This window comes from Triturus cristatus, chromosome 9, assembly GCF_964204655.1.
Source record: "Triturus cristatus chromosome 9, aTriCri1.1, whole genome shotgun sequence".
Taxonomy (NCBI): domain Eukaryota; kingdom Metazoa; phylum Chordata; class Amphibia; order Caudata; family Salamandridae; genus Triturus; species Triturus cristatus.
In genome coordinates, this window is record NC_140592.1 from 1,102,145,638 (window position 1) to 1,102,158,796 (window position 13,159).

The 13,159-nt window shown below is 42.5% G+C and overlaps 1 protein-coding gene across 2 annotated transcripts in view; it reads right to left on the minus strand.

Moving 5' to 3' along the window:
- Positions 1-9,573: 9,573 nt before the first annotated feature.
- Positions 9,574-13,159, minus strand: part of LOC146799437 (galectin-3-like) — a 279,550-nt gene continuing 275,964 nt past the window's right edge. For both annotated transcript variants that reach the window (XM_085627006.1, XM_085627007.1), the window contains one exon: positions 9,574-9,879. In XM_085627006.1, the coding sequence (XP_085483132.1) occupies positions 9,721-9,879 (159 nt within the window). In that variant the 3' untranslated portion in view covers positions 9,574-9,720. The remainder of the gene's footprint in view (positions 9,880-13,159) is intronic.

Below are 13,159 nucleotides of genomic sequence, written 5' to 3' on the forward strand. Positions count from 1 at the left end.
AAAGTGGTTTTGGATTGGTTAACCACCTGGCTAGACAAGTTTAATATTGTCTCAGACCTGCAGTGCGGTTTCAGAAAGGGAAAAGGGACGTTAGACCAGTGTATTAACCTACATTTGTTGGTGGGGAAGTACACCATAGCAAAAAAGGGAACTTTGCACATGGCTTTTATGGATCTAACATCAGCCTTTGACCGCATTAATAGATCCAAACTATGGTCAATTCTTCTGGAGCTGGGTCTTGAGGGGACTCAGTGGCCTTCCTACACTCTGCCCATAATAACACCAGGTCAGCGGTGAATTATAATGAGGATGGCTGTGTATCAGTTTCATGGGTTGTTAAGAGAGGGGGCAGGCAGAGGTGCATCCTGGCCCCGTAGTGTTTACACTATATATTAATAAGTTAAGGGACATCCTCTCGGTCACCAGTAGAGACATCTCGAGAGCCGTGCTAAACTCATACCCGCACTTCTGTATGCAGATGATGCGGTGTTTGCAAGGACTGGCGTAGGATTATAAAAACCTTTAAATGCTTTTATAGATTTCATGAATTGCTTGATCCAGCAACTAACTATTCAAAATCACATACCATGACAATTGGTTCGAAGAAGACCAGGAGGTGAAAGTTCTTTTGCAGGGGGGCCAAACTTACTTAAGTCCAAATGTTCCCCTGACCATGCTGTTTGATGATTATGGGGTGTGGGTCATGCAGAGAGCACTAAATAGGACGTCTAGGCAAGGGTGGCGGGGGCTACCATGGACTTTGCAAAAAGGCTGGGTCCAAAAACCGCCCCTGCACTGTTAGAAGTGTATAGGGAAAAATGTGTTCCGATGGCTTCCTATGGCTGTGATGTTTGGGGATACAAGGGTGTGAAAGATCTACAAGTGGTGGAAAATAGATTTTTGTGTAGACTCCTCTCTGTCCCCCAGTGAAATGAAATGAAATGAAAAGTGGATTTATAAAGCGCGATTGCTGCCCGAAGGCGTCCAAGCGCTACTTGAAGAGTGGAATGAGGGGCGGCTGGGACATTTCGGGAATTAATTTTGGAGAGTGAAGAGAAAAGTCTTTAAGTGTTTACGGAATGAAGAGAGGTTGGAGTTGGACCTGAGTTGAGGGGGTAAACGGTTCCACTGCTTGGCGACACTATATGAAAACATTCTACCGCCAGCCCGCGATCTCCTAACCCTAGGTACTGTCGCTAAGAAAGCATGGCTGGAGCGGAGATGCTTTGGAGGATGGTAGTGAGTCATGAGGTTCCGGCAGATTGCCGGGCCTGTGTCCCAGAAGGCCTGATGGGCAATGCACAGTGCCTTAAAAGAGATTCTCTGGTGGACCGGGAGCCAGTGTAGTTTCCTCAGTCCGGGTTTCGCTGATGTTTTCCGTGGGAGTTGCAGTAGTGTACGGGCAGCACAATTTTGCACAGTCTGTAATTTGCGGAGGGTATAGTCAGGGGCACCTAGGTATAGGGAGTTACTAAAGTCAAGTCGGGATTGTATCAAACCCTGAACGGCGACCTGCCTGGCCTCCATGGATAGTAATGGGAGCACTTTCCTAAGCATCCTAAGTAGGCCAAAACAGGTTGCAGACAGTTTTGTGGCCTGGGTGTTGAATGTTAGGGCCTTGTCCAGCCAAATGCCCAGACTTTTTATATTGTCCTTGGGTACCGGCGGAGTACCAAGGCAGGAGGGCCAGAGAGGGTCCAAGGATGTGGGGGAGGCAGGCCCCAAAAACATCAGCTCCGTTTTATCCCCATTGAGTTTGAGGAAGGATCTTGTCATCCACACTTTCACAGCCTCCAGGCAATCCCTTAGTCCTCTTTGCATGGGGCTACTGTTCTCCTGTGCCAGGGATACCACTAGCTGATTATTGTCCGCATAGGAAACAATTTTAATGCCAAATGGGCGGACGATCTCAGCCAGTGGTCGCATGTAGACATTAAACAGTGCAGGGCTAAGCGATGAGCCCTGCGGGACCCCGCAGCTGAGAGATTTACTGGTGGAGACAGTGTCTCCCTCAAAAACCCGGAAAGATCTGTTGCTTAGGAAGGATCTGAACCAGCACAGAGCCTTGCCCGAGATTCCTATTTCAGAGAGACGGCCGAGAAGCACGTCGAAAGCTGCGCTCAGATCAAGGAGGATCACTGCCACTGATCCTCCCTGATCCATCATCCTCCTGGCTTCTTCGGTTACTGCCAATAAGGCAGTCTCCGTCCCATGTTTTGGTCGGAAGCCAGTTTGGGTGATATCTAGCAGCTGGTTTGACTCCAGGAAAGCCATAAGGTGGAAATTGATGTGCTTCTCCAAGATCTTGCCTATCCAAGGGAGCAGGGAGATGGGACGAAATTTACTAAAATCGCCAGGGTCCAGATTGTTTTTTTTTAACAAGGCATGGACCATGGCCTGCTTCCAAGGTGCTGGGACTATGCCGGCAGTGAGAGACGCATTGAGGAGGTCCTTGACGGTGGGAAGGACCGTCTGGATGACTGACACCATGGCCTTGGGAGGGGCAGGGTCACAAGGAGATCCAGATTTCACCTGCCGTGCTAGTGACTCGACGGCGTCCTGCTCCAACATGGGGAAACATTCCAGGGTAACCATGGGTTGGGTAGGAAGTTCCGCACAGCAGGGCAATGTTTGATGAGCCCGATGAGAGTCAGTGGCAGAGAAGGAGGAATATATATTGAGAATTTTTGGATGAAAAAACACTGCCAAGTTGTTACAATGCATTAGTGTATTATCCGGTAATGTGGGTGGCTGAGGAGGTTTGATGAGGCTCTTTACTACTTGAAAAATGTCCTTAGATTTAGATTTGGCCTGTAGGATTTGAGTGGAAAGATAGGTAGCTTGAGCGAGTTTAACCTAATTTTTATTTATATAGTGTATCTCTGCTTTTATATTGCATGAAGAGCTTGGCATAGGATACATTTCTGATTATAATGCAGTTGCACCTTTAGTACAATGGATGAGAATTTGGTCCTCCCCATTCCCCACTGTGAATCAACTTGTTATAGCGGACTGTATGGCACTTGGGGGGCACCGTGTATTCCCCAGTTAGGGAACATAGCGGAGCAGATGAGAGGTGTGGGTTGTCCCAATCTCTACACAACCCCCAAATTTCTACATTCTATTGACATTAGGAGGATCAAATCTCTGTTTCTGGTCAGGCGACCAGAGGACAGGGAAGGTCTGGAAATTGTTGAGCCTCGAGTGAGAGCTTACATTACATTTAGTCCATGCGCACGGGCACACCCATACCTGTCTCTTGTTAATAACGTCCATCATTGTTTCCTGTTATCAAGATTAAGACTAAATCTTATCCATTGGCTAGTAGCCTTTCCAGCAGGCTACTTGAAGCCAGGGGATTCGAGGCCATGTCCATGTGACAATTTTTCTGATCAGGACACTTTGCAATTTACTCTTTTTTGTGAACTTTATTTCCCTCTGCGTAAAAAATATATTCTCCCGTGTTAGAGCCCATGTCAATTTGTCCAAGCACGGCCAGCTTTTTTATACCCGTGGATGCTTGCCTCAGCATTGGTGTGTTTTGGAGTTGCTAGCTATTTTTCGAGTGCTATAAGAATTAGGAAAAAGTTACATCCTGTCTAGATAAATTTGCACTCTCTTTGATTAAATGTATATGAGCCTTTTGTACTGATTAATTTTATATGTTTAATTTTTACAGTCTGTGAGTCATATACTTATTTTTATTCTCTATTTTTAGGGAAACATATATGTGCAACCTGTATGTGCTGTGTATTTATGGTGTTCCGTTGTCTTGTCCCACTAATTGCTGCTGGTGTATTTATTATGTGCTTTTATGGCTTTTATTAGCCAAAGAAAGAATTTTTGACTGACTGACTGGTTACATACGAATGCTATATTGTACCAAACAAGAGACAATAAAAGCATATTTGAAGTATATACATAACCTCCTGCTTGCCGGAGGAAATGGCCTTGTAAAGAAACACCAGAGCTCTACAACTTCCTCCAAGATCATTAGAAACAGAAAGAATAATATATTTTGAAAATACAACAGTAAAACTGGCTGAATTAGAAGTATTTTACAAAAAGCTGAAGGAAACAGTTTAATCTGAGTTGCACAGAGAGAAAGATGAGAAAATGTGCAATGTACAACAACTGTGAAAGATTATAATACTACTACAACTACTACCATTTCTGCTGCTACTGCTGAGGTTATTAATATTATTATTAGTAGTAGTCATAGTAGTAGTATTAGCATTATTATAGAATCCCTACTATTGTAAGACAATTGTGATATTGAATTATGCTAAACAAAGGTGGTCCCAATGGGGGAAGTGTAGCCTTTGAATTCCACCGTAATAGTTTAGTAAAAAAAAGCCTTCCTACAAGTTTTATTCGTTATGCAAAAAATACATTTATTTTTGCCAAACTCACTCAAATAGTGCAGAGACAGTTCATAACAATGTGACACATTATTTACATTAGTCAACAAAACAAAAGGTGCTCCTACAAGGTGACATCGCAGTGAAAAGTGAATAATGTGATAAGTGTGTTTGTGCTAAAGGCAAATATATGTGCATGTGACTGATTGGGATGATATGTTGTTGTATATGGCACCCATACTATGAGTGTGAAAGACCTAAATCAGATTTTAAAATCAGTCCACATTTGTTCTTGTCGACGTTTTGACCCCTAGGCACAATTACTTAGAACAGGGTCATCATCAGGACAAAGATACGAACAGGAGACACCTAGAAGTAAAAGAACCATGTATCAGTTTCCAAGTTTTGCTATACATTATATTGATATTGTCACATGGGTCTCAGAGAAACCAAATAACATACCAAAGGATTAGGGTACACCGACCCTCTACTGTAGCTGTGTCAGTGTTAGTTGCGTGGGAAAACCTCAGCAAACTTTGAACAAGTAGCTGAATGAAACAAACTAGGTTCAGGTCATATATCAGCTTTACATAATTAGCAATGCATTGTGATGTTATTGCTAAAAAGGATCACTCAGTGAAAAAATTAGCATACCAGAGGTTTGGGGTACAGGGACCCACAACTATAGATGTGTCAGTCTGAGTTGCATAAGAACACCTCAGCAAACTGTGGATAAATTGCTGTATTGAGAAAATGTTGGTTGAAATGCGGTACAAATGTCTGTCATTGCCAACTGGGTCCCAATTAGACCAAATGCACATACCCGAGGATTGGACTACAAAGACCACAATCGTAGATGTGGCAGTCCTAGTTGTGTGGGAGAACCTCTGCAACCTTTGAGTAAAAAACTGCAATGAAACAAACTAGGTTTAAATTTAGACTAAAGTACGATGAGTTTTGGGGTAAAAAAACAAGAAATTTAAAACGTTTTCTGGGAAGAAGATAGACTACCTTTCTTTCAGTGGCTTTGTGCGCGCAAAACTGGATCTGTTATTGTCATTTGTAGGTGGAAGTAGGATAAAGTATTTGTTTTTGTCTGTCAGGGAACTTATTAGTGAGCTCAATTGTGACCCTGTGGATATTTGAATTGTCAATTATTAAACAATGGCACATTTAGTTAACTTATGCACAATACAGGAAAGGAATCTCGTGTTCCACTTGCAAATTAACACACCCACTAATTCAACAATTAACCGTGAGAGGGTATATAAATGATTTGTATGTAAGACACTTGCACCCATCACTTTAATGGAAATACATGTAACACACAACGACAATACTTTTGGAGCAAGACCATATATTATACAGTGTATTCACATGAAGATGGCAAGATGCAGTCAGGTCCATAGATTTCTAATGTTCATATGAAGGCTGCCTGCCTCCAATAGTCAAGGTTGTTCAAGCCCCGAGTGATCGTTTTGCACTTGTCCATCCAGAACAGTTCTCTCTTGGAGAGTAAACCAGCTTTGTCCCCTCCTCTGGGTCCCATTGTGATATGTTCAGTTACCTGCCAATTTATGTCCTCGCTGTTATGGTTTTGCTCCCGATAGTGTTCGACAAGCGGTGCTCCTATCGTGCCACATTTGATCCTACTCCCATGTTGAAGAATTCTACATTTCACTTTTTGTGTTGTTTGTCCTATATAAAGTAAATTTTATGGACATCAAATTAGACACATCTCATCTAGCATGTTGCAGTTGCTGAAACTGGTCAAGGTAACGTCCACATCTAGGTGGGTAAAGTTACTGAATTTAAGTGGCACACACTGGCTGCTTTTAAAATGACCACCTATTATCGGGAGTCCCCAGATTGCGTTGAGAGTGGTTTTTGGTGTTTGGGGAAGCACTGCCCTGACCAAGGTGTCCTTGAATTTTTTACCCCGTTTATATGAAAACAACAATGTGTTCTTACTAGTGAGATGTTCCTCGACTAGAGCCCAGTGTCTTTTTACAATATTTGTTATCTCATTACTGATTGGACTAAAAGTGGTAACACATACTACTTTGTCTGTTGTGTTGTCTCTTGTTTTGAGTTCTGAGAGGTTTTCTCTCTAATTATACCAGGCCCTTTATCTGGCTCTTCTGACCAACCGTCTGGGATATCCTCTCTCTGAGTCTTTTGATGAGTGTTTCAGATTCTCTAAAATAGTCATGTCTTCTGGTACAATTTGTGCGAATAAGCAGAGATTGCCCAAAGGCCAGGTTGTCCATCAGGCTCCTAAGGTGGCTGCTACTATAATGTAGAAGGATGTTTGTCTCTCTGTTGTTTTCTATATAGGGATACATAAGTCTTATCCTGTTCAGATCCAACTGTAAGGCCAAGGAAGGGAATGCTGTTTCTGCTTTGTTCTTCTGTGAATTTGATGTCTGAGGATATTGTATTTACCCATGTGTGAAACAAATGTAGATCCTCTAGTGTTCCAGTCCAAATTAGAAAGACTTCATCTTTGTATCTAGACCATTTTTTTACTTCTTCTATGAATAGATTGCCAGTTATAAAAGATCTGTGTGTCCTGATGTGTGCCTAGAAAAGATTCGCTGGATCTGGAGAGAAGCTTGCTCCAATGGCAACTTCTTTAATCTGATAGTAGAAACAGTTATCAAACTGAAAGTAATTTTTGTTCATAGTTATTTCCATTAGGGACATCAAAAAACAGGTCAGGACTTGTACGGACTGTTCTCGTGAGTTCAACAGATCAGTCATTATTCTCAGTGCTTCTATCTGGGGTATACTTGTGTAAAGGATTGTATGTCCATTGTGACCAGAATGTCTGTGGAACCATATTGTTTGACGCTGGGTTATTTTGTGTGTCAGCTCTGGCGGGAAATGTATCCCTAGGACTGGCACATCTACGGTTGTGGTCTCTGCACTAAGGGTGGGCGTAGTTCGCGAAGTAGCACTTTGCGAAGCTACGCAAAGTGAAGTTTGCACTACGCGAGCTACGCGTAGCACTTCGCGAACTGCGAAGTAACATGTTCGCACTGTGCAAGATGTTGTTTTCAATGATTGCACAGTGCGGACAAGCAACCGGCACTGTGCAATCATTGAAAATGGCATCTTGCACAGTGCGAGCTGTAGTTTTCTGCTGCTCGAGTAGATTTTTACTCGAGCTGCAGCTTTCTCAACGCGAACTGGTAGTTTCTCATCGCGAGCGGTCGCGAGCATACGCGACCCCTCGCAGTGAGAAACCTGACCTTCTCGCGTTGGGAATCTCGCCGGGAGGTTTATTTTCCATGCTCGCGATCGCGAACAAGGAAAAAGTCTCGCCAGGATGTCATTTTGCTTGCTCGCGGTCGCCAACTTGACGTTGAGGACCGCGAGCAAGCAAAAAATGACCGCAGCACTACGCAACACTACGCTACGCGTGTTCGCACTGTGCTACGTGCAGTTCGCGTAGCGCGAAGTAGCGCGAACTTCGCAAACTACGCGAGCGTAGCGTAGTGCTTCGCCCAGGCCTACTCTGCACTCCAATCTTCGGGTATGAGTATTTGGTCGAATTGGGACCCTGTTAGCAATAACAGACATTTGTATGGAGTTTCAACCTAGTTTGTCTCATTACAGCTACTTGCCCAGTATTGATCACTGAACTGATGTATCTTTGTATATCTGCTGCAGTACACTCCATTTACATGGCAGTACCGTGCAGAGGTCAGACAAAATAAATATTTTCTATCTACTGCATAAGTAAAATGACACGCAGTGAACTTGTGAGTGCCAAACAACCAACATATTCCCACTTTCAGCATTACTTTTGCAGAAGCAGGAGATATTTAATCTCTGGATGAATTGAGTGGCCACATAACTACTGAACCGACAATCCTTTCCAGTATGGAGCTCTTTTTCTTTTGTCTTGAATATATCCATTGCTTAGTTCTGATAGAATATTTCAAAACATATTTAACAACTGAACTATTATTTTGATAGAAGAAGTAATCAATACCCTAGCCGTGCCAGAAAGACATCACATCTGAGTCCCTTAGTGAGCTCACATGTTTTAAAGAAATTGGCCATTCACTCTTTGTGTTTCAGTCTAAATTTAAACCTAGTTTGTTTAATTTCAGTTTGTACTCAAAGGTTGCAGAGGTTCTCTCATGGAACTAGGACTGCCACATCTACGGGTGTGGTCTTTGTAATCCAATCCTCAGGTATGTGTATTTGGTCTACTTGGGACCCAGTTAGCAATCATAGAAATTTGCATAGTGTTTCAACCTAAATTGTCTCATTACAGCTACTTGCCCAAAGTTTGCTGAGGTATTCCCATGCAACTCAGACTGTCACATTTATAGTTGTGGGTCCCTGTACCCCAAACCTCTGGAAAGTTTATTTGGTCTCCCAGGGACCCCTTTTTAGCAGTGACATCACAGTGCATAGCTAATTACGTAAAACTGATATAAGACCTGAACCTAGTTTGCCTCATTGCAGCTGCTTGTTCACAGTTTGCTGAGTTGCGGTTTTCCCACGAAACTAACACTGACACAGCCACGGTTGAGGGTCTGGGTGCCCCAATGCTCTGTTATGTTATTTTGGTTTCCCTGTGACCCATGTGACAATAACAGTATATAGCAAACTGTGGAAAAGGATACATGGTTCTTTTACTTCTAGGTTGTCTCCTGTTCTTATCTTTGTCCTGATGATGACCTGGATGTAAGTAATTGTGCCAAGGGGTCAAAACATCAACACCAACATAGGTGGACTGATTTTTAATTATTATTGAGGTCTTTGACACTTATAGCATGGATGCAATATACAACAACATATCATCCCGATCAGTCACATGTACATATATTTGTGTTTAGCACAAGTGCACTTTCTTAGCACATTGTTCTCTTTTCACTGTGCCTTCGCCTTCTAGGAGCACCTTGTGTTTTTTGCCTAATGTAAATAATGTGTCATAGTGTTATAGACTGTCTCTGCACTATTTGATGAGGCTGGCAAAAATAAATATATTTATTGTATAATGAAAAAAACTTGTAGGGAGTTTTTTTTTAATGATATTATTGCCGAGGAAGTTAAAGGCTACACTTCCCCCATAGGGACCACCTTTTTTAACATAATTGTCCAGTCCAGGTCTCTGAGTTACTGGGTTGCCCTATTGTTTGAATATATTAAATATGATATTGAAAACATACTGAGTGAAACAAAACACAACACATTATATTAATGCAGTTAGTTTTATTGGCATCAATTAATGTCCCTAATAATGCACGTTTCATGTTCTTGCCATTTTTGTGGTAAAAAGGAGAAATTCCTTTTAGTTTCAATATTTGTTTTAGCCTCCCGGTGACCCCTGCTCCAATGTTTAGGATTGCATGGGGCTTACTGAAACGTATTTTGTGTGGGCACCCCGAATTTCAATGTATTTGACTTTTTCCACAGGTTTCATTGGACTTTTATACTGGAGGTAAAATTTGTCATCAACATACACTTTATAAGAATCTTCCAGGCACTCAAAGTCAATCTGAAAACAGAAAAAGGAGAACCGTATATTACTCAGCTGGTACAACAATGTTGAGAATGCAGAAAGCAGATAACAAAATCATGAGCAAGCATACATACAAAGTTAGTAAAACCAAGTGAATTGGATAGTCTATCACAGTTCAGAGAACTGTATTCTAATTCAAGATACATGCAATGTATAATGTGAAACAAATATGGGCCTAAGTGGAAGTTGCTACCATACATCTGTCAGAGATGGACACTCCCCTAAATTCCACAGTGGAGGTTTCAATCTCCCTCATTGAACAGCCCTAACTAGGAATAGGAGAGTCATCTCAGAAGTAGCACACGCTGAAACCATTTCTGAACGGATTCAACCACTAATCTGTTTACATTCTCTCTGGGAGAAGAGTGTCCTGGCCAGAGACAAATATGTCTATCCACAGAACCCCCACTGTCTCTTGATCTCCAGAAAGGCCTTCAGGCTAAGACAGGAAAGTCTATTTAGGATAGACACACCTGCTTCAGGGTCTTCCATTTCTGACCCTGAGAGATGGGAAGATTTCATCAAAATGAAAGACTAGTCTAGTTAACAGATAATGTACCAGAAGAAGCAAAGACAAAGGCTTGGTGCACTCAGTCTGTTGATGTATGAATTTGTCATGTTGTTGTTCATCTGAACTAGTAAGATTGGTCCCATGATCTAAGGACTGCTTTTCTCTCCATAGTGCACATGGGTCTTTGCTATAGGCAGAGAACCACAGACCTAGGACTGAGGCAGTCCCCAGTGCTACACCTCATCCCTTGCTGCAGGCATCCATTATCGTGACCACAAGAACCAGAGGCCAAGGTTTGACCCTCCAGAGACACGGGCTTTTACCAGCCACCACCACTGCAGTGAAATTGTCAAGGATGGTGTTACTGAAATGAAAAGATTGTAGTTCTGAAATGTGAGTTCTTAATTCTCCTTCATAGACTGGACTAGAAGCTAGAGATTAAATCTGAGCCAGAGCACCACAAAAGGACAGGCTGCCATGTCTCTCTGAGAATGTAGCCATTGATGGAACAGATCTCTCACCAGCTGCAAAAGAGCCCTCAGATGAACTCACCCTATCAAATTTTCAATGCCCTGTAAACAAGATACACAAGTGGAATTGGTATCAGAGGGGGCTCCAATGAACTCTTGAAAGTGAAGTAACCTATGAACATCTAGTAGAATTCCATCCCATGAACAGAGGACATCTGCCTCTTGGAAAAGTTGATAAACAGGCTGCCACCTCAAACTAGTACACTTGCAGAAGTCTGGAGGTTTGAGCTAAAAGAACATTGATATTCATCCAAGACTGAGGTTTTGTTGCTTGGGAACAATCCCTCATTCTGGACAGATAGTTGATGGCCAGTCCAATTTGGTCCTCTAGCTAAACCAAAATGTAGGAGTCATCTTTGATACTAAGCTGTCCTTTGAAGCGCAAACCCAAACAGTCAACTCGGCTTGCTTTTTTATCCTCAAAATTTGAGGAAGATTCTTCCCTCAATACCTATGAATTTAAGGAAGATGGTGGTATCTGTGCTGATATCATCAAGATTTGACTACTGCAATGCCCTTTTTACCAGCGCCACAAAGCTCAGCATTCAAAAGCTGCAGACAGCTCAAAATGCAGCAGCCAGAGAACCCCTAGGAATCTCTAAATTCGACTCTGCCTCCACAACTTTATTCCATCTGCACTGGTTGCCGGTAGCTAAACGGATCCAGTTTAAATCACTCTGCATTGCCTTTAAATTACTTAACAACGCAGCTGGCAAATTTTCTTAAGCCATATATTCCAGCAAGATCCCTTAGGTCAGCGGAACTTGGAAACCTAATTGTTCTAAGAGTTAGTAGGGCTAGGTGGGGTGGCAGGAGCTTCACTACTACAACAACTAAACTGTGGAACTCTTTGCCAACCTCACTTAAAAAAAGAGTCTAGCCTGTTAAATTCAGAAAGGACTGAAAAACATTGCTTTTTAAGGCATAATTCTCATATTTAGTCCAGTATGATCTGTATGTGATAAGTGCAGCGCCTAGACACCCTAGGGTATTTGTTGTGCTTTGTAAATTATTCATCATCATCATAGCTTGGAATCTTCCACAGCTTGGTTCACAATTTTCCCTTACATCTGACCAAAATGTTCTGGCCCAATAAAGGGAGCTTGAGTAACCAAATCTTCTCCGAATCCCCCTTCCATGCTTTCATCCGTTTAGTTCAGCAGCAAGCCACAGCTTCCAATGCAGTGAGCATCACCTCATCATCTGATAGCACCTCAGATGCCAGCTGAAGTTACTTCTCCATTAATTCTAAAATAGGACCACAATTGTTATCCTAGTACACAGAAATGATTAGAGACTGGGAGTGCCAAAGAATAGATTGAATGGTATAAGCTGAACCCCAGCTTTAACAAGAACAAGGCTGAAGATGAAACCCACTTCAAAAAATTCTCAACCTTTTGTATCAATTGGATCAGACTCAGTAGCGCCCTCCAATGCCACACTGGGCAAAACGCAGTTAGTTTACAGATGGTCAGAAAGGCACTCTGCACAGCCCATCAGGGCATATAGATCCAGCCAGCCCCTTGGAACTACAAAAATGTGTCTCTGTGTATTTCTTTAAAATCATAGAACAAAAAAGGTTGGTCAGGAGAGTGAGACCAGGATAATAGATAGGCTAGTAACACCGAAAAGTGTCATTCACCTTTTGCATGGGATCCTTGAAAGTAGAGTCAACAGCACCCTCCTTAAGACACAAGTTGTCTTAAATGTGCACCAATACGTCAGCCAGCAGCTCTCTCCACACATTTTCCAAAGCCAAGTTGACTTTCACATTTCCTTGAACTTTATTAGCCAGTGGATCAACATCAGGAGACAAAACCGGTTAGCGATAATCAAAATCTGCCTGTGAGATTATCTGAAGGTGCTTGGACTGCGTGTTCCATTAGTGACTGAAGCTGCACTGAAGTGATAGAGACCAAATCAAAACCCCCAGAAAGAAACAAAGGCAGAAAGCCTTCAATAGAGGGAACTATCTGTCACACCAGAAGGAGTACGCAATGGGAGGAGCAAGAGCTTCTGTTCGAAAGTGCCCTCTTAGAATAGCGCTGTTTGGAATCATGTACTACAGAATACTCAGATAAGCCACTGAAATGTGTGCAATTTCTCCCAGAATAATCCAACGGATGCAGCAGTAGGATGCCCTCTTTGAAAAACACCCTGTGTGTATGTAAGTGGGAATCTGGAACCGACAGGCACTGAGAAATCAGTCCCACAG